Source organism: Zonotrichia albicollis, chromosome 5 (genome assembly GCF_047830755.1).
Source record: "Zonotrichia albicollis isolate bZonAlb1 chromosome 5, bZonAlb1.hap1, whole genome shotgun sequence".
NCBI lineage: Eukaryota > Metazoa > Chordata > Aves > Passeriformes > Passerellidae > Zonotrichia > Zonotrichia albicollis.
The window spans coordinates 62,921,417-62,947,566 of record NC_133823.1 but is presented as its reverse complement, the minus strand read 5'-3'; the positions used below and the strand labels follow the sequence as shown (position 1 = coordinate 62,947,566).

Here is a 26,150-nt window from a genome sequence, read left to right as displayed (position 1 = left end):
GTAGTCAGCTCTAAAGACCAAAAAAATAGAATCATGTGACAGATACTGCAATGAACTCAGGTAAACCAGTTTTGTGCCTCTCTGTCTCTTGGAATAGACTTAACACTGAATGATAGGAAACATTCAGGTATGGGTGAAGGGAAAAATAAGAATATTGATGCCTGCAAAAAGAGACTTGGAAGTGGCAGAGACATTATAAACAGGATTTTAATATGATGTGAATTACAAGCACTTGATACAGAGGGGATGATATATTGATTTTCCTCATTCTGAACTATGCCTGTCACTAAGATCAATGGAAGTCACAAACCTATATCAAGGAAATTATAATATGTGGAATTATTTATAGAATGGCTGCTCCAGGTACACATCAATTGCAGCATCATAATGGCCAGACTTATGACTGAGGACAAAGCCATCTATTACATATGGTAAATGATAAAGTGTGCATTGCCATCATTGTTTCATTTTCCACATTTTTCATAAGTGAAAGGAAGAACTAATAAGACGATTCTTGTACAGCCTTTTTTTATAAAGAAGGAACAAACATTGTAGAGTTTATCACTAAAAGACAACAATTCCACTTACAAACTAAGTCATTAAAAAAACAGCTACAGACAGTATTTTCCAAAACAGAGTTATGTAATGTACACCAAAGCAAATATGCTGAAACTTTGGGAATCACTTCTGGATTGCTCAAAATTCTGGGCACCCTGAAGAAGCTGAAAAGCAGCAGCACACAGGAGGCTGCATCTCCAAGCTGCTGGTGGCAAGAAAGCATGAACCTGTAAACACATGCTTCCCTTTTCCACTGCAAAAGCTCTGTCAGACAGAGAAAGAAACACTGGCAGACAAAGAAAAAGTCTAATGGCTACACAGGCACCTTCATAATTTTCATATCTCAAAATTATGGCATTTCCAATAAAGTCTGCTTTTGAATCACCATTTACTTCTACAGCTCACTTAGTTTCACAGCAGTCTCTACCTCCCACTGTTAACTCTTAAAAGAAGCCTTTCAAAGGTCAGCCCAAACTGTTAGGATTCTAGATGGTAAAATTGAATTTTTCATGTCTACTTGTTCTTCTGAAAGGCTTAAAAGCAATTTGTGGCAATCAGCACAAAGGGATTTGATTGACAAAGTTTAACAAAGTGATCTAGAGAAGATTTGTTGGGAAAAAACCTGCTAAAATTGCAAATTAAATGGCAAACAGTTTTTCTCTGTCTGCTCTTGAAGGAAAATAGGTTCTCTTCTTAGATGTGAAAAATTTGGAATTCGGGAGGGAAAAAGAGGAATTTGGCTGGGTTTTTTTTATATTTTATTTTTAAAGCTCTAGTATTGTGTTAGACTGATAGCAACCAGCATAGTTAGAAGATTTATTTCTTTATTATCCTGATGGTGCAAATTATTTTGTATGCTACTGCCACTACTGCAAAGCCTTTGCTTTAGTCCTCAGACAATCCTATCACCCAAGTCAAAGTAACTCATTTTCCACCTACTTTAATTCAGTTCTGAAATTCATATACAGGGTAAATGCAGGATAAAGCTTTTGTCTGTTTGAAACTACAGCATAACTGATAGATTTTATGTTTTTGTAATGGTGGTTCAACCTCATATTTGCTTGTTTAATTTTTAAGTATTATTCTGATTTTTTGCCTTTACAACATTCTTCTGTGACTTCAAATTACTGTTGCCTGCAAATATACCTAATGTGTTAATCTTCTCAACTTTCAAATCAGTCACATGACATAAACCCACTCAAAACCATTTATATTTTGATCTACAAAAACCTACTAGATTTTTTTACTAACAAGTTCAGGTTTTTTAAAATTATATTTATGTCTGTGAAAATTTTCCAATCTCCTACTCTACTCAAAGCTATTCTAACATTATGGTGATTTTATGTAATTAAATTATTTTCCTGTCTGGTAACTTACTGTAGCTTACATACTTTTGTATTTATTGGAGACATACCAGAAAAAAAAAAAAAAAAGCATTTGAAATGCCAACAAACAAAATTTAACACAGAAAACTCAGAATTCATTAATGATAAAATATGTAGTTATGAAAGACTGCACAAAACTCATTCACTCACTGAATCACTACAGAGACTGAGGGATTTATGCAAGGTGCAATACATCCAAAACAATACAGCTCAGTTCAACACACCACATCTCACTGCATTAGTAGCGCTTGTGAACTAAACCTACAGCTAAGCCATCTCAGCTCATTTACTCTTTATAAAATTACCTTTTCTCTTTAGAACAGCTATCTTTGGCAAAGGACAAAGGGTTTATGTGGGCAAACCTACAGTATTAATCTACATATTAAGTACCTATTCTGGCAATAATAAATATGAAGGTCCAGAACTACCCATTACAGACCGTAAACATGACTGTTTACTTATTAGGATCTTTATAAATCCACCATACAAACAATTTGTGTTTAAGAAAAGTCCAAGATATGATTCAGTTACTTCTTTCCAGGCTGACCAAAATATTTTCTATTAGTTTTGCAGTGACCTTTGTTATATGTTATTCTAGTGTCGGGGATACACATTTTAAAACTCCTCTTGACAATGCGATTAGAACTCTTATTATATGATTAAAACTATATGATTAAGCTCATAAAAACCAATGATGAAAGTTTCTTTAGATAATCTAGCAGGTGGACTAATTTTATGATTGAAATTTGTTTGCTCAAGAAGGTTTTTTTATTCATCAAAGACTCAGGTAATGAAAAATCTTTACATCTTTTAATTACACATTCCTGATAATATCAGCCTCAATTTCTGCATAGTTGAAATTTAGAATAAAACATGTTTTAATTCACTTCTAAAGCGCATTAGTGGCAAACACCACCAGTCCAAAGCTACCTGGATGTTTCTTTTCAATAACATGACTAGTAAGAATTGCCATGTGTAACAAATGCTTCTTTTGCTTTCTCAGTATTTGTGTAGATGTCAAACAAATAATTTAATGACTGTGCAAATGGTTTTTTAAATATCCTCAAAACTGAAATATAACTTTTTTTAAAAGCAACTGCTGCTCAGACTACTGCTCATATTCTACAGTTGCTGACCTGACCCTTGCAAGATTTCACATATCTGTCTCACCAACTGTTAATGACAGATAAAACACACCGCTGCAAAGAGCTGCCCTGAGGTGACCCAGCAGCAGTCAGGCTGCTGCTCAGGCAGGCCTGGGTTCTGCTGGGCACTCAGAACCAGCCTCAGACCCAGTGCAGGCAGGCCTGGGCTCCTCTGGGCACTCAGAACCAGCCTGGGCTCTGCTGGGCATTCAGAACCAGCCTCAGACCTTGTGTGCCCGTGGCCCTGGGCTCTGCTGGGCACCCAGAACCAGCCTGGGCTGTGCTGGGCACTCAGAACCAGCCTGGGCTGTGCTGGGCATTCAGAACCAGCCTGGGCTCTGCTGGGCACTCAGAACCAGCCTGGGCTCTGCTGGGCATTCAGAACCAGCCTGGGCTCTGCTGGGCACTCAGAACCAGCCTCAGACCCTGTGTGCCGGCACAGGCAGGCCTGGGCTGTGCTGGGCACTCAGAACCAGCCTCAGACCCTGTGCAGGCAGGCCTGGGCTCCTCTGGGCACTCAGAACCAGCCTGGGCTGTGCTGGGCACTCAGAACCAGCCTCAGACCCTGTGCACTGGTGGCCCCGGCCTGGGCTCTGCTGGGCATCCAGAACCAGCCTCAGACCCAGTGCAGGCAGGCCTGGGCTCCTCTGGGCACTCAGAACCAGCCTGGGCTGTGCTGGGCACTCAGAACCAGCCTCAGACCCTGTGTGCCTGTGGCCTTGGGCTCTGCTGGGCACTCAGAACCAGCCTCAGGCCCTGTGCAGGCAGGCCTGGGCTCTGCTGGGCACTCAGAACCAGCCTGGGCTCTGCTGGGCACTCAGAACCAGCCTCAGGCCCTGTTCGCTGGCAGCCCTGGCCTGGCTCAGAGTTCCATGGAGCCCCACCTACCTCCTCATGCAATCCAGCGCCCGGATGAAGAAGTCTTTGTGCAGCTGGTGCTCGTCCCTCAGGATGGAGCACTGCTCCAGTGTCACTGACATGGATGTCCTGTCTTTGGCACTCTTGCAGCAGGTGAAGCGCACTCCATTCAGCTTGCGGCAAATCTGAAACATGGGCAGGCCCCACAGGTCAGCCCTTCCTACCAGGCTGCGCAGCCCTACAGCTCTGCAAGCCCAGGGAGGGCATCCAGACAGCTACAGCACTTCTCAAGAAAAAAACACCTTCTAGAAGTTAGTACCAGTACACTGAATTCCTGAATTTGACATAGGACTTTTATAACTATAAAAGAAACAGTTCCTTCACTGTTTCCTCACTGAATGTAGCAACTGCCCTGTTCAATGAAAGCTAAATTGTCTGAATACCTGATAAATAAAGATATGGTAAGTCTTAACTCACAAACATGAATGTAGCAGACTAACTTCTTGTGAAGGTATGGAGTCAGACACATCTAACTTACATAGTTTTTATTTTCAACAGGTAAACTGTTCAATGTATGGCTCACAATTAATAAAGTTTAACAAATTGCTGCCATGGATTGTCTACTTTCATTTATACTTTGAAAAAGTTATAACACATAAAGGAAACATGACATTTTGGAGGATGATTCCTCCTCTTAGGAATCAATCTGTGGTTGTACCATTCCATTAGTTTATACTATGGTTTCAAATGATATTTTACTAGAAAAAGAAAAATTGAAGGAGAGCTTCTGTGCCCAAATGTGGGTCTACCTTTCCCCAGATAAAACCTGTCCTGAGAAAAGGTAATACTTTGCTTACACCTATCCCTGGGGAATCATAGGTGTAATGGTACGAAACCTCAAAATGTTTGTGAGAATGCAGCAAGGCAATGAACTACAGCAGGAATCACAAAAAGAAACTTCTCGCATTGGCTATCATGGGAGAGCTCGCAGGATGAACTGGAACATGACCAGTGTCAGTTAAGCAAATAAGTGTTTCTTCATCTAATGCTAATTGCATTCTTAGAAATTCTATTAAAAATCAATAAATACTATTAAATTCTATAAAAATAAAAAAATACTTGGACCCTTTAAGTTCTTTGTGATACCATGGTGAGGACAATCTCAAAAGTTTAATTTAGGAACTCAATTAAGGGAATCTTACTTAGAATCCAAAGAGGTACAGGATAGCGAAGGAGAACCTATGAGTGTTTCTTCCATCATATAATTTAAAATTTTAAAAGTTAAATCTGTTTAAAAATTCGAACAGTTGCACTGGGATTTAAAACAAGTACTATATGATAATCTTCTTAAATAATTATGCGAAAGAACTGTTTCATTGAAGAGATTAATTCTCTTTGCACTAGTATCTTTGGAAGTCCCCAATTCATTGGGGCTATTCAATGTGAATGAGTCCTAAAAAAAATTTAAAATATTAAAAAATCATTTATAAAATAAAGTAAAAAAATCCCAGGTAATTATTCTGGATGAGTGATGGGCTCATATGTGAAATCTTGTACTTCCACTGCAATAAAAAAGTGATATTGCACAGCTACTGCACTGACAAAGTTTTCTTCTTACATCTTTTTCAATAAATAAATGGAATATAGAATAACAGTGTGTAGATCACTGGGACCAGAAATACACATTTCAGAAAGTTAAAGTAAGGGAACCAAGCAATCATGTCACACATCATACCTCAAGGACACTAAAAAAATTATCTTGAGTAATTTTATATTATCAAAGAATGGATATCAAAACAAATCACTCAAATTCTAGCAGGTTCTACCAGTTTAAAAAGTGAGAAAAAGAAATTGTCTGCAAAAAACTATTACAGCACATCTGCCTCCTTTAACCAGTGAGTTTTCCAGTCCTTTCCTTAAAATCCGTTGCACTTACAATGTCAGCAAGCTTATGAAAATGAGTTTATGATTAGTTCATCAATTTCTTTGAAACAAGAGAGCTCACCGTTGCAGCCAGCCACATGATTTCTACATTCTTTCTCTTTTTGGCCTGGATATTTTGATGAAGACTTTCTAGCAATCCCTTTAAATCATTTTGTTCTTGAAAATGTGGTAAACCTGGGAAAAAAGGACGAAAAAAGTTGCTCATTTTGATAAGGTTGGTGATATGATTGTCCCAACTAAAGAATGCTCATGGTAAAGAACAGGTCTCTTATTTACAGCCTTGTTTTGGAACACAGGATGGAAATTACCAGCTAAATATTTAAGGAATAAGCAAACCTTATGTCTTTTGAGTATTGCCTTGTCCTCCCTAAGATCTTCATGTGGAAATTTAAAGTATCTTCAACCTTTATCTTATAAATGGATGGTGAAAAACAAAATCAAATCTCTGCTGTAGTTCTGTTCATCAGCTATTACAGACATTCAAAAGAAATCAGAAAAATAAAAAAAAAAACTGAGTGTATTACAACCTGCTTTGATGGGATGATTATTTTTTAATTTTAAAGTCAAAAATTTTGGTTTTGTTTTCAAACTGAAACATCTAGTTATTGTTTTAAAAAGTGCCTTAGATTTTTCTATAATGTAAGATAAGGGTTAAACAGCACTTAGTATCCCCTCTAAAAAGTAACAAAGTATATTTCTCCTGAAATTAAGTGGGGCTTTATTTTGAAGTAGAAAATAATTTCAAGTTTGCTTAAAATCCAAAAATTTACCTGCTTGTTCTGGGTATGGCATTTAAGTTGAAGTTTAATTTATCCTACATCTCCAGAAAAATTCAAGAGTAGGCAATTTAATTTCCCCCTCTGTTTAATATGTATATAGAGGAGGGATTTTTCTAATGTTGCATTTATCTTTGCTAGTTCTGAAAATCAATAAAAACATGCAGAATCTGTTTTTTGAAATTATTTCTTCTCATGGTGACAAAGTAAAAAGAATTTAAATCATAGTTATCACCAAATAAAGGGGCCAGAATCAAGGGAAACAAAGTGAAACTAAATTGATCAATGGATTTCTTCAAGCAGAGAAAGTAAATTATCCATCCAGTGAGGGGACAAAAACCCCACAACCCAAGCCCAAAGACTTATACTCAATTGAAAGAATAAAAATGAGGGAAGTATTAATGAAGGTCAATAGCCATTCTCCTAACGTGATCCAAGTTGGAATGATCCCTCTCATCAACAGGCTTTTACCTTTTACATCTAATAAATTCTGTAGTTTCCCTTATCTATGATTCATAGTAAGAAGTACTTTAAATATATTCAAAAAGACCTAAGTTGCTTCAGTCATACTGTGCTGTCTAAAAAACTCACAAACAAACAATAAAAAAAGAAAAAGGGAGGAAAATGTACATCCAGAATCTGTTTTGCAATAATTTTAATGTGGATTGTTTTACCTCTGTATTACAAGCTCTGATTGTACATTAGATAATGTAGAGAACATAAAACCACATCACACTCTGCTAGACTATTACACTTATGGGTGCATCTGTTTCTTTAAAACAGAGAGCACAAAATGACAAAGATGCAAATGTATCACTAAACATTGTATTGCTTCCAGCAGCTTTCCTTTGGGTCACAGCAGAAAACGTGACATCTCAGAGGGGTGACTTCAGCACAGGTACAGCAAGAGTCTCCTAATTCACAGTACTGCCAAATGGGATGCACCTTGACTGGAAATGACCAAATACCTAAACTCCTTGGGTCCCCCACAGTACCAAACCACCAACTCAGGCTAATAAGGGGGAGGAGCCTGGAAATACCAAACAGCCTTGTTGTTTTCAGTTAATTATGTACTACTAAACAACTATCTTACATTTTTGGACTCTTACTGTCTTAGTATTTCTATAAAAGCAGTACCATTTTGGTGCTTCAATCAGAGCTACATTTTGTCAGCATTTTTGGTAGGAACCTTGCTGGAAACATGCTCTTATTATCAGTTTCTGCTAAAAGAATTTAAGAGGTTAACAAATGGGTAAATGACGAAGTGTATGTTCATCTTAAAGACAGAAAAGTCAGTGGATGCTTAGTTACAAGCAAGACTATTATTGCCAAGGAGAAATACAGACACAAGAGGAAAACTAACAGCAAAGGTAGCAATACCTTTCAGGGAGTGGAAAATTGAATTCTTTGAAAGGGAATATATGAATGAGGCAGCAGGCCAGGGAGGCTGCCAAGGGTGGATCCAACAGCCTGGCAAATAGGGCTGAAAATGCTCAAATCCTGTTGGGCTTTTTGAACACTGTTTGGAACTGACAGCTTTGGGAACACAGTCCTGCATTTATTTTGTAGCACAGATTTGGCATTATAGGAAATTATCTGGATAGGTGGGACAAAACCATCAAAAAGCCATCAATATTGAATGCCTCTCACTTGGCCCCAGCACCAGGGTTGCTGCCAGCCTTGTATGGAGGTTTGTCTTCCAGAGGTGGGGGAAGAGGAGTGGGATTAAGTCCTGCCACAAATGAAAAAGTTTGAGAGCTTCCCTTTTTTCCCAGGGGGCTGGTTTAAAAGGCACATTTCTCCAAGGCAAAAGAATGACTCTGTATACTGGCAGGGAGCTACTGGGAAGGGCAGTGGAACAAAAAGGTGCTTTATGTTCCATAAAAAATTGTATAAAGAAGAGACTGAGTTATTAAAGGTAAAGATAAAAGCAAGAAAGTTATAATAACCAGAAAATACATGATGAACTAGTCACAATTAGTTCTCAAAAGCCTTCACAGTCTGAAAGAAGTCCAGGAACTGTGTGGCTCACTAATAATCCTTCAGGAAGGCAGTACAAGTTTTAAATTGTGTTAATGAAAAGTAGCCAATACTGTCTGCATGCAAATTTTTGCTTTTATAAAATAAAATCCATTTATGAGGTAGCAGATCTACCGTAGTCCTAACCTGCATGAGGTTAGTTTTTCGAGGATGTTTTCTTAGCAAGATGCCCCTCAATTAATCACGCAACTTATTGTATGATTTTCTCTGTAGACATCCTGGAAATAAATACTAGGTCTGTGGGTGGATGGAGGAGCATCCTGCCCACCATTTAGGAAGGGCTTTTGTTTCTGTCAAAATGATTACCAAATTAAAATCATCCTGATATAAGAGATAAACATGTATACATACGCATGTGATGTATCAAAGTTTTACATAGCATTTAAACATCAGGCAGTTAAATCTCCCACATTTGGGACTACAGTTTGGGCATTAAAACTAACTGGACTCGATTGATGCAGATGTTTTCTTCAGTCTTGCTTCTGGCAATCAGAGTAACAGCATAGTAATGTTTATGTTTATAATACAGAAGTTCTATAGAAGTGGAATACAGGGCCTATTCCAATGAAACCTTGTCATTCATATAATGATGATGTGGCTCATTCCTTGTATTTGATCTGCAGATTTCTCCATGGTTCACCAAACCTCAACATATTTTCAGAATAAGAACAGAGGGTATGACTGAAGCTGATGAAATTTCCCACCCTAAGTATTTATGTAAAAATACAATAGGTACAGACTGTCCTCTACATGAAATATTAAGAAACTTATTATTTTAATAACTTAAAATAGCTGTTCAGTTCATTATTCCTCTGTTTCATTTTCTCTGTAGTTTCTGCTGTGGCACAGGGCCTGAAATCACTCCTGAGACCAGCAGGGTCATGTATAGGTACAAAATGTTTAAATTTATGGAACAAGTTATGGGATTCTGCTAATATTACTGTCTTATAACCTTCCACCTACTCAAAGCTTTTCAAACCCATTTGGACATTGCATTATTTTGTACTCACAATCAGGAGGCATTTTTTCTGTAAATAACTTGTAATATTCTTTGAGAAGTTCTAAGTTTTCCTGGTTAATGTTTTCCTGCAAAGTGGTATCTCCAAACCTACGAAAATACACAATAAATTATGAAAAAAACCCAAAATCCACAACCAACAACAAAAGATAAATTGCCCTTCATAGTTATTTCTTTGCATAAAGAAGTAGCTTTGGTGCTAAATGCATTAGATTTTGTCAAATATGCAGTAGTTAAGTTCTTGTATGCTTTGGAATTAATTTTTGGAAACGAGATCATCACTGATGCATACTTCTTCTAAAAGTTTATTAACAAAGCAATTTATTTACAAACATGCAATAAGGCACTTATTCTTTTCCCCTCACAAATCTTGAATAAATGGAAAGGCACTTTGGGGGAATTCCAATTCCAAAATTGGGTACCACAGGCAGAGAACACCAACTCCTCCATCTCTTAGTGCTGCTACTGCTTAAGCATATCAATTTCTGTAAGAGCTGGATAATATGGAAGTGACACAAGATGGAAGAGAAGCTTATCTACAAAATAACTATAGCTATAAAAACAAATATCTTTCTCTCTGAGATCAAGATTTCTACAACAGCCACATTTCACATGCCAAGAAACTAAATCTCACGATACTACAGGAGATATGATTGTGAAGACAGGAATGTCCCCATGACAGTTAGGGCCAAAGTTTTGAAATTCATCTTTAGAATAGATTTGAAACAGGAATGGAGGAGTACAGGAAGAGAGGCATGGGTAGCTAAGTGAGAAACTCAGAGAGAAGGGGACACAGATCAGAAGATACCAAATATGCTGCTAAATTGGGAACAAGGACTGTAACTCATGCATTAAAGCTGCTTCTGCATTGAACTTATTTTCTTAGTACATATTAGTACATATCCATATTTATAAATATGTGGCTATTTTGTTTTCTCCTATGGCTTTCTTTGCACACAATGTAAAATGACCACTGGGAACAACACTTCCTGCCACTTTACTTGCAAGCCAGGCATCTTTTCATATCAACTCCTCTACAAGCCCCCAGGTAATCAGGCTATTTCTAAATGTTGTCAAATTTTTCCTCAGACCATTCATAACTCAGTTCTTCCTGCCTATCTCACACGTGTAAGCTCCCACCAGCCTGCTCCTTGCTTACCACATCATATCTTATCTCTTATTTTTTGAGTGTCCCACTCAGAACTGTCATGACTGATTTTGTTGGTTTTGCACATTATGAGTTTGGCCACGTCACTCCTCTCAGCACTTTCCTCATTATGGCATCAAGAATAACCTATTTTCATTTGCAAGAAGTTTCCAAGTTCTCTAACCAGCTATCACAGTAAAATGCCAGATTTTACTGTCTTTAGATTCAATCTATGTCTCCCATTTCAATTTTCTGCCTAAATTTTCTCACATATCACCACTCAACTTGGAAAAGTGTCCCATAAACATTCACAAAACTACCTGATGGCATTCTTTAGTAGACTTCTTTAAAAGACTGGGTTTACTTGGCTGTCTACAGTGAATAGGAGATAAAATCCTGTGGTGTTTAACTTCTTGCCTATTACCCAGGTTAAGGATTTTCACTGTTTCCCTCCATTACTCCAGCTACAGCTTTACTATAAGCTTTTGGCTTAGAGCAAATGCAACCTCAAGGTAAGCATTAGGTATTTTGGATGCTCTGTTAATAAAAGCAGCTAAAAGAAAAGAAGTTTTAACAAAGTAGCTGTCTGGATTGACATCTTGACTTCTACCTAGCAGTTTTAGCCCTGCACAAATGTGGTAATTTAACATGACTGACATGTTCCTTTTCTTGGAAGAGAAAATTAATACACTGGTGAATCCATGACTATTATTATACTAAATAATTAGTTTCCAGCAATGTGTTGCAGAGGAGTACTAATTTCTCTAGCTTATCACTTGTTTGGTTTCTTCAAACCCATCTTCAAGATGTAAGAATTTTGAATTTTCAAACTTGTGTGAGAATTTCAGAGTACTGCATACAACCAAAATTCTGCATCTGAAATAGAAATCCATTTTGCATCTGTATCCAAGAGAAACATGGCACCAACTCTGTGAAACAAAGCCCTGCTTATGATCTTATCTTCATCTGGACTTTTTCACTGTTCTACATTGCTTCATAGCTTGTGTTTATTTCCTTTAATACCTTTGAAAATACACACTGAGTCGATATGAGAAAGTCTAAGAGCAAATAACAAAGAAGATTTGTTTCTAATCCTGAGAGATAGCCTGTACCAGCATGGAGTACTTGGACAGAAAATGCAACGTGACTTTTCCTTACCTCTCTGCCAGTGTTTGCTGCTCATTGATTCCAACATTAAAGAGGACTGGATACATGCGAAGCAGCTTTCCCTCTTTAATCTCTTGTGGCAGCAGCTCAAACATCTTTGCTGGGAGCTGGACCTCTATAATGTAATGTTCACTAGGAAAAATGAAAACAAGAGTGAGGATGGGGTTCTTGATTGTCAGGAAAAGTTTCTTCAGCCAGAGAATGGTTGAGCAGGTTGAACTGGCTCCCCTGGGAAGTGTCACAGCACCAAGCCTCACAGAGTTCAAGAAGCATCTGAACTCTCAGGCACAGGGTGTGATTCTTGGGAAGCCCTGTGCAAGGCCAGGAGTTGCACTTGATGATGCATACGGGTCCTTCTAACTCAAAAGATTCTATGATTCTGTAAAGAATGTTCCAAAAGCACATGTTTTGGCCTCTAATAAAAGAATGAGAGCTCCTGAACAGAATTTCACTGCCCCTGGGTGGCTGGTGTCTACCACCCACACCAGATGATCACTAGTGCACTGCTAGACAGTGCCACACACTTTGGATTGATTTGTTTGTGTACACAGAATGTCAGGTTTAAGCACATTCCTAGAAAAAACAATTACAAGTAAATATGCTGACTCTTCAAGATAAGAATTTGTAGTTTGATTTTTCTGTCTTGCATTTCTACAGTCTTTCACTCTCATTTATTGAGCCATACTATATAACAACCAAAATAAAAATGGAGGGTTGCTAAAAAAATTATTAGAAAATAACTAGATTTTCACCTTTTCATCTTTTCTTTTTACAGTTGACTTCCAATACTGTTTGATAGGAGCAGTCTCATCACAGCTCTAAGAGGAATGGGACTCCTCCACATAAACCTTGTAGATTTTATTTTTAAAATTTTTTTAATTTTAATTATTCCCAATGTATTGCCTATCATATTCCAGCCTTCCTGTTATTTATTCAATCCCTTCTCAGAAAGCCCATATAATGAGAGTGAATCATCCAGATTAATTAAGTAAATCAGTGGTGAAAGCCCCCTTCAGAGGAAACATATATTTTCTAAAAGTTCCTGCTTTTAGCTGAATTTAATTTACAGTCATCTTAAGAGCAATGATACTATTAAGGAAGTGATTTTTGCAAAATAAAAGTATTTGGAGCTTCAGACTAGAATAATAATAAAGATGAAAAATCCATTCCAATCTTGTTAACCCTCAAATAGCCAAAATTAATGGAGTATTGCAGTTTATGTCCTGACATTCAGCAGTACTCATGTGAGATTTATAAAGGATAAGTGATTTTGTGCAAGGATTTCTGAGACTGCCTATGTCCTGTGTGATTTTCAGCAGCTAAAAAAGGCTTCCATTTTTAAAAGTGACTACTAAGTATTTAATACTAAGTCATCGGAGTTTTTTTGGTTTCCATCTTAAAAACAATCAAGGCCTAACTTGTGGAACTGCAATTTCATTTCTCATGCTGAAATACAAATTCAGGACATTCAAAAGCAAAGTTTCTCAGTTAGAGACCACATCTGTAAATAATGGCCTTGTCACCTGCCCAGGATTCAGTATCCATGTGTGAATAATGCACCAGCAGCTCTGCACAACACAGACATTCCTCAGATTAATCTGTATTAGTAACTGGAACTTTAGCTTTTTATCAGGACAGTAACCCAGAGCCTACTGGCTTTTAGAATCCCTACTAACTCACCTTCTAAAAAGTAAAACAATGCACTTTCAATAAAACAGAATTCAGCAACAAGAAAACCATTAGACGGGTTTCATGGGCTACAGATTAAAACTGCAGCTCAGTTTCCTGGGCTCCAAGAAACAAAGTTCTTACCGTCTTCCACTTATAATAGGCAAAAAATCTTCTGACTTGGCTTCAATTACTCTAAACATTACTTTCTGCAAATCTGAAATGCCCACAGCCATGTCTTCGAGCATCCCTGCTTCTTCACCTACATGAAAAGATTAAAGAGACTATTAACAGAGTTGGCAGATCAGTCACTGTATAGGTTAGGGCAAAGCAATATATTTTCCAGTCTGTGCATCTAAAAACCACAGTTCTAAATCCACATTACAGTAACCTACATAAAACCAGACTAATTTCTTGAACTGCTGACAATTCTGTGGCCTAAATGGTAACCATGAGTATTAAGCAATTCTGAAAATCAGTCTGCTCTATATAGGCATAAAATAACCTCAGAAAAGCCATTTTTGTCTATTCTGAAAGTTTTCAAAAGGCTTTCCTGCTGATGGAGGACAAAGGTTTTGAGAATAAAAACAAGCATCGCGCAAAATGGAGAAGACAGCTATCTCCAAATGAGCAACTGCATAAAAAAGCTGCACAAATGCTAAATTCCTCTACTTTAGTCAAAATCTCTGATTCAGGGAATGATTCCAATAGATCTAGTTCAAAGTTTGAAACATAAGGCAATTTCTCCCTCCAAATTTCCTTTTTAATACATGTCAAATAATGGCATCTGTAACAAACTATGAAACTGTTTTCAGGCTATCTTCACATTATCAGCACTGGGGATCAGGGCCGAGGCTGATAAAAGCAGTAAGTGTTTAAATCTTCTGTTTGCATTAGTTTTATAAACCTGGTATTTTGGGTCAGGTCTGCATGGAACAATAAGCAGGCCGTGTTCTCTGAGGAACTCAGAATGAAACAGATTAATAATTTTTGCTGCAGAATTAACAACACAGTATCAATGACTTCAGCTGTGCTATTATGTGCAAGTCTACTGTCTTGTAAGGACAATATTTGATTCAGCAAGCCGAATTATTGGAAACAGAGCAGAGGTTAAAAGAAGAACTTTCTGGGCAGGGAACATGAGGAACTTTGTCCAAGAGCAATACTTACTGTATGTACTAAGGAGTCCTTCATATTGCACCAGCAATCCAACAGTGTGAAGCTGTTGTAAAAATCCTTGATCATGTAAACCTGTGTGCAATTTGATTACAAAACCACAGACCAATCCAGCGAGCTGTAAAGATAATTAAAACACGTGCAAGAGTGTTACAAGACAAACAGATACAAGACAAACATTTTAACTGTTACAAGACAAACAGTTAAAATGAGGCTTGCTATCATTATACACAAGAGAGGTAGCACCTACATATTTGAGAAATCAGCATAGGTATTTCTGTTTAGTGACTAAGTACATGATTTCATAATAATGTATTTTGATGGGGTTTTTTGGGGGTGTATAAAGTAGTGAAATATTCTGTTAAGGTATATTAGATAAGCTTAATTTGTTTTGTATCATTGTGTGTTATTTACACTGACATAAATAAGACCAGAACCTCACTTGTCAGGCTTCAAACATGCAAGACTGTGAATTATGATGTGAATTATGTGAAATAAACATGTGAATTATGATGGATTTGAAAGTGGTTCAACATCTAATGCAACTGAATCTCCTTGACAGCCGCAACATACAACTTAAGAGAGAAATTAAGTGAAATATTTAGAAAAAAATCTATCTGAAAAAAACGTGATATACAGGAGAAGACATAAAGAGCTTCAGTTATTTGCCAAGAAAAGACAGTTCTAAGGAAAGACATGCTAATAGTATTTAAACACGTAAAACACTGCTACAAACTGAAACCAAATAATCTCCTCCCTATTTCCAAGGTGACCAGGAGAAAAAATCTCCCTGGCTTGGATGCTGCCTAGCCAGTACCCTGTGAGGCCACATCTAGAGTGCTGTGTTCAATTCTGGGCTCACTAGGACAAGAAAGACAAGGAGCTACTGGAGAGAGTCCAGAGAAGGAACACAAAGATGATCTGGGTCTGGAGCATCTCTCTTATGAGGAGAGACTGCAGGAGCTGGGCTGTTCAGTCTGGAGAAGACTGAAGGGGATCTCATTAATGCACATAAATACCTCAAAGGTGAGTGCTAGGAGCAAGTGCCAGATTCTTTTCAATGGTCCCCAGCAGCAGGATGAGGAGCAAAGGCCATAAGCTAAAACACAAGACATTCCACCTCAACATGAGGAACAACTCCTTTACACTGAGGGTGGCAGAGCACTGGAACAGGCTGACCAAGAAGAATTTGGAGTGCCCCTCTCTGCATACATTCCAACCCCACCTGGGTGTGTTCCTGTGTCACCTGCTCTAGGTGACCCTGCCTTGGCTGGACTGGGGGGCTGGATTGGATGATTGCCAGAGTCCCTTAACCCTACCTAGTCTGTGATTCTGTGATTATGAATATCAGCAGGATATATTCAAAGCTAGACTTGAGAACTATACAATCTAGGAAGTCTAAAAATAGATTTCTGGATATTACTTTGTGCAAAGGCAGGATTAGCCAACTTTTCCAGTCTACTGCAGACCTGCTGCTCTGACTCAGTGATAGAAGCACCATGGATTTCTACTTACTATTTAGTTTCTTACCACATTATAAATTATTTAGGTGAATATCATGGAAAATAAATTAAAAAGCTGTATCAAATTGTAAGAAAAAAAAAAAAAAACAATGAGAAAGAAACCTACAAACACTGGCATGAAGAGTATGCTTATAATTAGAGCAACAGAAGGAAGTGAGTGACACAAGACAACCTACTGCTTGGCTAAAGACGATGTCTCTCCTCAGGGTCAGCATCAGGCACTGGGGCAAGCCACAGGCAAGTTCCTGGAGCAGGACAAAGGCCATGGACTGCTTGGCCCTGGTCACCACCTCTGCCATGCAGTCCTTCAGTGTGACCACCAGCGGGTACAGCTGCTCGTACCAGTCACCTAGAACACAACAGGTCATCTGCTCCAGAGTGGAAAACTTGCAGTGAAAAACCCTTCTTCACTAGGAAGGATGGCAGTAGCAGCTGTGCAGATCACCCTTCCCTTCAAAAGAACCCCTGCAGCTCTCCCCAGACCACTGCGGGACCACAAATGCCACTGGAGAACATACTTATAAGCAGGATTCCATCTTACCACTGGGAATGGGGTTAAATCCCTGGCCTGAATCCAACTGCACTCTGAAACAATGGCCTTTTCTAACAGTCCCAGCATCTCTGTAAAACTGGTATTTAAGTGTCACAAACAGAGTACACAGGGAAACATAAAACCTCATTTAGCACACAAAAATTAATACAGTGGCGATGGAGTCTCCTTTCAGGACTTAGAACTGGCTATGTAAGAAATGAAATATCATCAAAAATGCAAAACCAGAGAGAATAACCAAATATTTAAGAAAAGGTGGGTGCTGGAGGGCAAAACACAATAACAAATAGGTATCTGGAAGGGTATCACCTACTTAATCTACAGGCTGGAAATATAAAAAGCTTCAGACCATATTCCTTTTTTTTCTTAGATTCTATGTTGTTCTCTTTAAATATTTAGAGATTTTGAACTCATTTTAGCTATTTCTATCAGAGAGATGCAGACTATTTTGAAACATGTTTTTCTCTGTAAAAATACATGCTAGGCATATTAAAAAAAACCTCGTAAACTGCTTGAAAAATGTGATTCCTTAATACATTACAAATGAAACAGTGATAACTAGGAATGGAGGAGAATTGGAACACCTTGCACAAACTTGCCCAATAATCCCAGCTACTCCTGAATTTCATACGATTTAATAAAATCAGACCTGCCTTGTAGCTGCATATGGCTTTGCCTACCCCTAAGTTGAGCAAATAATAAAAACAAATAAATAAATCCCCCTCCTTCAGAATCTACATCTCAGTTTGAAATGAGGGAAATCAACACTCTAGAAGAATCTATATAAAAGTTGGGAATGCAACTGACAATGCAACAGTCTATAATTGGCTCATATTTTCTGTAGATCAGCGTAATTAAGAATCAATGATAATTAAAATCTGTTGTAATTAGGTGCGAGACAGCAGCGTGTTGTTTCAGGTAACATTCTGAGTCAGGCCAGTAAAACCTCGTTAGAACTGAGGAAGTTCTTGAGGCAGAAGACAGCTGCCTATTGCCAGTCAATTTGGCTGAGCTCCAGAAAAACATATAAATTAATAAAACTGCAGCCAAGAAGACTGGAGAGAGCTTTGAAGGCTGGGAGAAATTAGAGAAAGCAAGGAGCAGGAAACGGGAACAAGGACAGAGCATGCACAGAGAATCAGATGAGCTCTTTGTTATCTTTGTGGTCAGACAACATGAGTTTTACCACAGTCATACATATTTAACCATGAGTAACACAGGCTGAGGAAGCATTCCCTGGAAAAAAGCAGTTCTGAAGTGAGAGTCATCCTGACAAAACAGACCATGAGCCACCCCCAGGTACAAGCTCCAGGTGATTTTATGCATGTCATTGGCTAACAGAGTGATGACACACTGTGCCAAACGCTGGTGTACATGTTTTAGAGAGGCTGCTGGAAAAATGGAGAGCTTGCAGCGCAGAGCTACCAAGATTTAGAGTTTAATCTCCTTAAGCTGATGAAAAAGACTGAGCAGCAACTTGATTTCCCCTCTTCATGAGGAGAAAATAACAAGAACTAATTGTGATGTTTATTCCAGGGAATAAAAGCAAAAGAACAACCAGAGGCTGCTGCAAAACACAGACAAGTTTAGAAATAAGGTAGACAAAAAAGTGTAACATACTGGAAGTCAGTGTAGACAGATCAGGCAATCTAAAGTCTCAAGTCAAATTACAATCCTTTATTAATTTAAGCAATATACATATGCCAATAAAAGCAACAGCAGCAAAGTAAGCTCAAAATTTGTAACACTCAATGAACCAAGAAGCAGGCTGTATGTGATAAGACTACAGTTTGTTGGCTGCTTCTTACTTGAGCTAATAATGAAAAAGATTAGACGTGGCCCCTTAGGCCCCATAAAAGCCAAGTCTCACTTTTGATCACAGTGCTGAGGTGTGCAGGGCAGAGCAGTCCCGGTGTGTCTCGTGTCACTTGTCTATCATGCATTATGTGTTGTTTGGGTATCTCATGTCTTTTACCTTAGCCCTTTGAGGGGCCTGTCAAAAATCTTGGCACCCTTCTTAGCATCCGTGATCTCAGCATTCCTTGGCCTGGCACCCATGCCATGGAACTTTTGACCCAGGAGCTCAGACAGGCATCAGAAATGTATCTCTCTTTGGAAGCATCCAGTCAGATGTCTTGTCAGGTCTTGTTCTGAGCTGTATGGCCAGCTATGCCCCACCTGGATCCATCATGGTGGACTAGGACTTGTAAGAATCTGAGGTTAGGGAGAGGATTCTAACTGTAGGATTCCCAGGCATCCATCTTTGCAGTTCTTGGAATAAATCATTCAGTTAGCATCTTCTTCCTCCAGGGTTCTCTGAGCCTCATCAGCTCACCATCGGTCTCACCTCGGTCCTCTCCTTTTGCATTCTCTCAGTCCTTGCAGCCATTTTCCTTGCCAAAAGATTTCTGTTCCTGTTGTGTCCCCATTGTCCGTCACGTCCTGACAAAACCCCAAGATGGGCAAGAAAAACCCCAGAAAACACCCAGAGAAAACCCTGAAAAAAAAAACCCAAGATGGGCAAGAAAAAACTCAGAAAATAACCCAGAAAAAATCCAGAAAAAAACTGCAAGATGGGCAAGAAAAAACACAGAAAAAACGGCTGTAAAGCACGACTGTCGTAAAAGGTGCCGTAAAGCGCGACTCGTAAAAACGTGCCGTAACTCACGACTGAAGTTTATGAAACAACAAACAAATAAAAATTATATTTTGAAGTGTATAAGTAAATTCACTAGATTATGAAAAAAAGACTGTCTTGTATGCAAGGCATAAATATATAATACCAATGCAATTCATAAATAGACATTATTTGCAAAGAGAGCTGACATGTCTAAAGTAGAGTTCTCTTAGACTGACTCAGTAGAATCATATTGTATACATTTTAGAATAAGATATCTTTCAGAATACCTTTGCAGAATCACTTCAGGAAAGGAATAATACAAATTATTGCTTTTAACACATTCATGGACTCACACACATTGAGCCTTCGGATCTCAGCTTTCTTTTAAATTAAAATCACGGCAAAAAATTGTTTGAAGAAGGGGTGAAGAATTAACTGAATGAGTGACCATCTGAAAAAAGGAGATTAGAAGCAAGAACAGAAGCGACAAGGAGACTCCAGGATGACTGTCAGGTTGCTAAAATGACATGGGCAGCCTGTCAGTTTGGAACACAGCATCCAGAAGAACTGTCAGAGTCTCCTGATAAAGCAAAGAAACTCAGCACAAAAATAGAGCTAGTCAGTCACGGGAAACTAGAACAAGGCATGAAAACCAAACATATTAAATTAAAAAATGAAAGGATGAAACTAAGAGGAACAGTACCATCGCTATGCAGTTAGAATGAGATTAAAACAGAAGTGCATGTTTCACAAAGAACTGAGTAAATATTCCATGTTCGTTGCCAAGAGAGTGATGGCAGCTCAGTCTGTGACAGGATTTGCCCTTTGGTTACTGGAAAATGCTCTTCAGCCCCATGTTCCTGTAATCAACAGGCTGTGCAGGCAAATGACCTGCTTAGCACCCAGCTAGTCAGTTCTGCGTGCTCATATCCAAGTTGCAATATGTCAAACCACATTTTAAATTTGATAAACTTTGGCAGAAAAGCAAGCTTCTGGTCTTTTCAAAGTCAGGCCCACTGAAATGATCATTAAAATATGCTGGTAACCAAAAAGGATGCTTCAGCATAGTACTCCTTATCTCCTTTAGCCCTAGCAACAGATTAAAAAAGCCAATTTTGTCACTGCTATTTGTGCCACCTAAAATCCATAAATGGCTTTAAGTCACTTCAAAACTTGAATGGTATGAAGTTTAAAAACCAAACCTTAAAGAAAAAGCAGAAGAATGCATAATGTTGTGCCCTTAAAGCAAAGGGGGGCACTACAGACATACAAATGTAAGAAATACAAATATAAATGTGACATATAAATGTAACAGCAGATACCCACGAGGTAACGTTTCACTTAAATTAATCACTTGCTACCTGATCATAAAAATATTCCATGACAGAATTGAAATAATAGAGGTAAAAGAACATAAATGAGTTGTCTTTATATCACAAAGTGATCATTAGACAAACTCTGTTTTAATGAAAAAGGCAGGCAAATCAAACCAACCAATCAACACAGCAGCAGTAAATCCCTAAAATCAGCATGAAATAATTAACACAGAATTTGATTTTACTGACTTAGGAAAGGAACAGTCTTTGAATTAATGTGTTTTTTTTTTAAAGGGAGGTTTAAAAAGACAGAAGATTGCACATATTCAACTTTGCACCATAAAAAGGTCAGTGCCTTATTTCTTTATTTTGCCATGCAGCTCTTGGAGCTCAGCTGAACTCCAGCTGAGGGCTAAGCTCTTTGAAAAAGGAGGAGGCTTTGTACTCATAATGCTGCAGCAGTTCTTGCAGGAACAATAAAAACCTGAATAAGATTTCCTGGTGTTCCTGCACTTAAAGGTAGCAGTTTGCTTTGCACAGTTTGGGTGTCCAGAAGTTTGGAATTCTTGGGATTTATTATTCCACTGCAACCATCCAAGATTTTCTCCACTGTCACATGGATTAATAGCTAAACCCAAAACCATCCAATAATACATACATGAGCATCTCAGCATGCTTAGAGTGAAAACAGAAAGAGAAGACAAAGGTAATAAAAGACAAAGCTAAGAAAATCTAATACACTTTAAACATACGAAGGTTCTGTGAATGCTGTGCAACTAAATATTCTTATATCTTGTTTTAGTTTGTTGATTCAGTTAAATAGTCTTTCCCTTACATATTTTTCAGCTTCTGTTTTTAGCCAAAGTACTTAGAGAAAGTACTGCTGAAGGGGATTGTCTTGCATTGCTGGGTTACATTCAGCCCAGATAAGGATCCTATCAAAAAGAAAAGAATGACACAGAAGAGAGGGAAAAAGGGGGAAAAAAAGCATAAGTAAAACTTATGTAAAAACAAGCTTCAAAGAAAAGGAAGGAAAAATGTGAGGAAGAGGAAGGAAAGAGAAAGCTTTTCACATGTGACTGCTCTAAATAAATTATGTCTGCTACTCAAGGACACAGACCACAGAAAAAATTTTCATCTTCATGACTAAACAATATTTTATAATAAAAGCTTTTCTGAAGATTCAAATAAAACTAGAACACGGCTTTATTTCCCACAGAACATGGCTTTATTTCCCACTTCTACCAGCCTGCATTGGAAGGGATGCAATGAAAGGATGCAGTCCCCATCCCCAGGGCAATGAAAGTCAAAAATTTTGAGTCTAAACTTATATAGTCCCCAACTATATCTATATACTTATATAGTCCCCAACTATATCTATATACTATATCTATATCTTATATTAGTCCCCAACTATACTATATCTAGGTATGAGATAATACAAGAAAAGTAAACCCACATATGTCTTTAGCAATGTGAGTATGAACAGAGGTTTCCTGTAATTCCAGCTAGGAAATGTGGCAATGTTCCCCAGGTGCTCTTTGCAAACCTATGCTGAAGGTTATCAAAGGCCAGTTCACAGAGCTCATGATTCCATAATTCACTTAAAGGCAAAATCGAGGTGCAATCACACTGGCAACTCAAATTGTTTGTGATGATAGGTGGATCCTGTGTGTATCAAATGGGGGAGTCCTCACCCAGAGGCAGCGAGGGAATGGCTGGGTGGGAGCTCTGACGGGATGCACGAGAAGCAGACAGAAACAACAGCCACATTGAGCAGCCAAACACAGACATCTGTCAGCGGCTGTGCAAGCGCAAGAGCCAACTGCTGCGTTCCACTGGCACCTCTAATGCTGCAGGACAGCCTTTCACATCCCAACTCTCATGGAAAACGAAAAGGCAAAAGTGAAAAGAAGTTAATGTTGTCACATATTTCTCCAAGGCAAACCAGACTAGAGTTAGAAGAACAACAAAAAAACCCCTCTCCTTAAAAATCCTTTAACTCTTCCGGATTTATCCTGCAGAGGATTCATAATCCTGCAACTGATGAAACCATAGCATGTTACCTTGGTAACTGTAACTCAAATTCAGTCTTTAGAATACACTCAAAGGTCAGACTGCATGAAAAGTTAAGGCTAAGGAAGGTATAATTCACATTGAAAGGCAAAGTACAGGAAAAAAATGCTCCAGTATCTCCAATTACAAAGATTCCAAACAACAAATATAAACGTGTTTGAAAAAAAAAAGAGTAAGATCACACAACGCCATAGTCACTGAGACTGCAAATATCAACCTACTTTAGGAAACTATGAATATATGTTACAACAATATCTAAATTTATATGAAGATGCTATTGCATCAAAATATTTCATAATATTTTCTATCATCTAGAATGAACAGATGTGCATTTTTTGAAAGGTTTTTCATTGCTATATGCTACAAAAAATCAGTCAGGTTCACTAAATAAGCAAAAATTTCATCTCATACTTCAAGGCATATTTGTTATTATTTTGTTCAAAACTCTGCATTCTTTTTTCTTACAAAAGCAGCCCAATTTCTCTGAGTATTAACTAAAGCAGTTTCAGACTCAAAGATCAATCTGTGCCCATATATTTGTAGTATTAAAGAAATGCATTATGCTCAAATATGCTCAAATTATGTATAATATATAAGCAAGATGTGGCAAGCTTTTCATTTATGTCATGTTTGTGAATTTTAAGTAGTGCAAAAGTCTGTTATTTTAGAAATGTATCTATGGGCATACACAGTGTGATTTTGTATCTAGGAAAATGCTGTGAACTCATAATCAGGCTTCAAGTTTAAAATGAAGCTCAATTAAAGCCAAATTTGTAACTGTAAACTTGGAATCTCAACCTCTGTGTAGTTGCTTCACAGTGCACCCTTAGGGTTTCATGCTAAATTTCAGAGAGGGAGATGCAGAGAAAAACAAACATCTACACCCACACTCTCATAGAGAAATCAAGCATGAAAAATTCTGGCCCCAAAGTTTTGAAAATCATTAGGGAACCAACTTTGGCACACACCTGGAAAGCTCTTCGGAAAGCTCCATCTTTCAAGTTAGTCCTATAAAAGAAAGCAATTTTAAAACGTCTCCATCTCTATATGACCTTGAAAGTCCTATAAACTGTCCAAGGCATTCCTAAAACGATGTCTTACTCAAAAAGAACATGAAAACACAGCAGTTTGCCCCACAAATCTCTGCAGCTCTCATGTGAGGGAGTGTTACAGAACTTTCAGGACAGCTCAACGAAAGCACTGCTGTCACTGAAGGACGCCTGTACTTATTCAAGAGAAATAGGGATGGCTCTGAAATGAAGAAAAAAGCAAGAATTTATTCCAGCATCACAGCAGTTGGATATTTTTTGTGTCTTTGGCCCACCAGCTCCAGAAGACAACTTCTCAGCTGGATGAAACTCATCTAAAATTTTCTAACCATCACCATTATCATTATTGCTAAGCAAGCGCTACCTTTCATTCTACTTGATGAGTTGATGGCTGCCTTATTACAGTACTTTAAATGATGCAACTTTGCTTTTTCCTTTTTTGTTTTTGGCTTGTGACCTAAAAGTTGTAACCAATATTTCATTTGCCTGTGCTGGTTAAATCCATAACATGGCGTATAGCAGAGGAGATACTCAGGGGGCTGAAGAGAGTGAAGGAAATTATGGAAAAGTCTGTAAAAGTCTGTAAAAGGTCCACCATCCAAGGATTCTCCCAAGTTCAAAACTACACCTACGTAGCTGTTAAATATTTGTACTTTCGCTGAGGAAGGCAGGAAAGGTGTAGAAAGCTGTGTTGATATTTTTCACCTGCAAGCCTTCACTAGAGAGCAGAGATTATATCACCTTCCTGTCTAACATTACATGCCTGGTAGACAAACTTAGAGAACCAAACAGATAAGGAATAAGTTGCTCTGTGAACAAATCATACAAAATCAAGTCCAACACATCTTGCACTGACAACAAGGATGCCAGGACTCCAGCATAAACCTCTCACACTGGTAAAATGCAGATGTAACAGCTGCATTAAAAATCAATACTACAACCAGAATTCACAGATCTCACCAGTACTACACAAATGACATAAAACTTTAAAAGTAATTTTAATTCTTGTTGTGTAAGAAATAAATTACAAGTGAGTACTGATAACTTTAAAACTCTTTATATAAAATGATGTAATTAAATTCAGTGGAGAACATGTAAGGGAAGGCACAGGATAAAATGCACAATGAAAAAAAAGAAAGCTGAAACTATACAAAACTCTGTAAAATAAAGCAGTTGTGTTGGTTTGTTGTTTTGTATGGGGAGTTGATTTATTTAGCTGAAGAGTGGCACAAAGGTTGGCTCTGATGTCCTTGCATTAAGACTACCACCACTATCACTAAGGATCTGTTTCATTTATTGCAACACACTTTCAGACTAGAAAATCTCATTAGATTTATTAAGCAGATATAATCTATGCATCAAGAATGCAAACATGAATCATAGCAGAAGATCAGAAGAAGATCAGAAGATGAGAAGGAGAAGATCAGAAGGTGACAAGGACCCTTGTCACAAAATTTTCTTTACATCATCCCACTGAATTATTCCACTTGACCTTTTGACACAGGCTGACAGTTATATCCAGGTAAACATGGATTTTATCAAATCAGAAAATAAAAATCAGTATATCACCTCAGAAAAGCAGAAGCATTTGCAGGAGAATGACGCTGATTCAGAATGTTCACCTTTCCTTACAAGTTTTCCATGGCGTAAGACACAGTCCAATTTTTTTTTTCCTCAAAATACTACACACAAGTAAAATCTAAAGTAAATTAAATTACCTCCGCCTAAAAAAGAAAAGATTGTAGTTTCAAAAGGTTTACACTCTAGCACAAACAACTGAGCATGGCAAGCAGTCTGAGCACACATTAAAGCTGTACTCTGATAAATAACCTCCCACAAATGTGTAAACCTTGTCATTAGCACTCTCATCAAAGATACTATGGAGTCTTCTCTAGATGACTTTTCTGTAGCTGTGCAAATTTTTTTTTACTCTTGTCAATGACTAAAAAATAAAAAATTAGGAGGGGTTGCTTACCGCCTGTATGCAACACCTTGCAATCTTCTGCTGAAGGCTCATTTTCACCCTCTTTGATATTGCTGATGTTGTCCTTTTCAAGCAGCCTGTCCACCATGGCAATAAGGCAGTTCAAACTCTTTGCCACGTTGGCCCACACCCTGTCCTGAAAAGACCAGA

The 26,150-nt window shown here is 38.0% G+C and overlaps 1 protein-coding gene across 16 annotated transcripts in view; it reads right to left on the bottom strand.

Annotated features, from left to right (window-relative positions):
* Positions 1-26,150, bottom strand: part of INPP4B (inositol polyphosphate-4-phosphatase type II B) — a 266,205-nt gene that overhangs the window by 66,446 nt on the left and 173,609 nt on the right. For all 16 annotated transcript variants that reach the window (XR_012580530.1, XM_074541858.1, XM_074541860.1 and 13 more), the window contains 8 exons: positions 25,992-26,136; positions 16,582-16,754; positions 14,877-15,000; positions 13,851-13,968; positions 12,030-12,170; positions 9,717-9,814; positions 5,952-6,064; positions 3,977-4,131 (listed from right to left, as the gene is read on the bottom strand). Coding sequence is in view for 15 of the 16 variants with exons in the window: in XM_074541858.1 (XP_074397959.1) it covers positions 3,977-4,131; positions 5,952-6,064; positions 9,717-9,814; positions 12,030-12,170; positions 13,851-13,968; positions 14,877-15,000; positions 16,582-16,754; positions 25,992-26,136 (1,067 nt within the window). In the remaining variant the exon portion in view is untranslated. The remainder of the gene's footprint in view (positions 1-3,976; positions 4,132-5,951; positions 6,065-9,716; positions 9,815-12,029; positions 12,171-13,850; positions 13,969-14,876; positions 15,001-16,581; positions 16,755-25,991; positions 26,137-26,150) is intronic.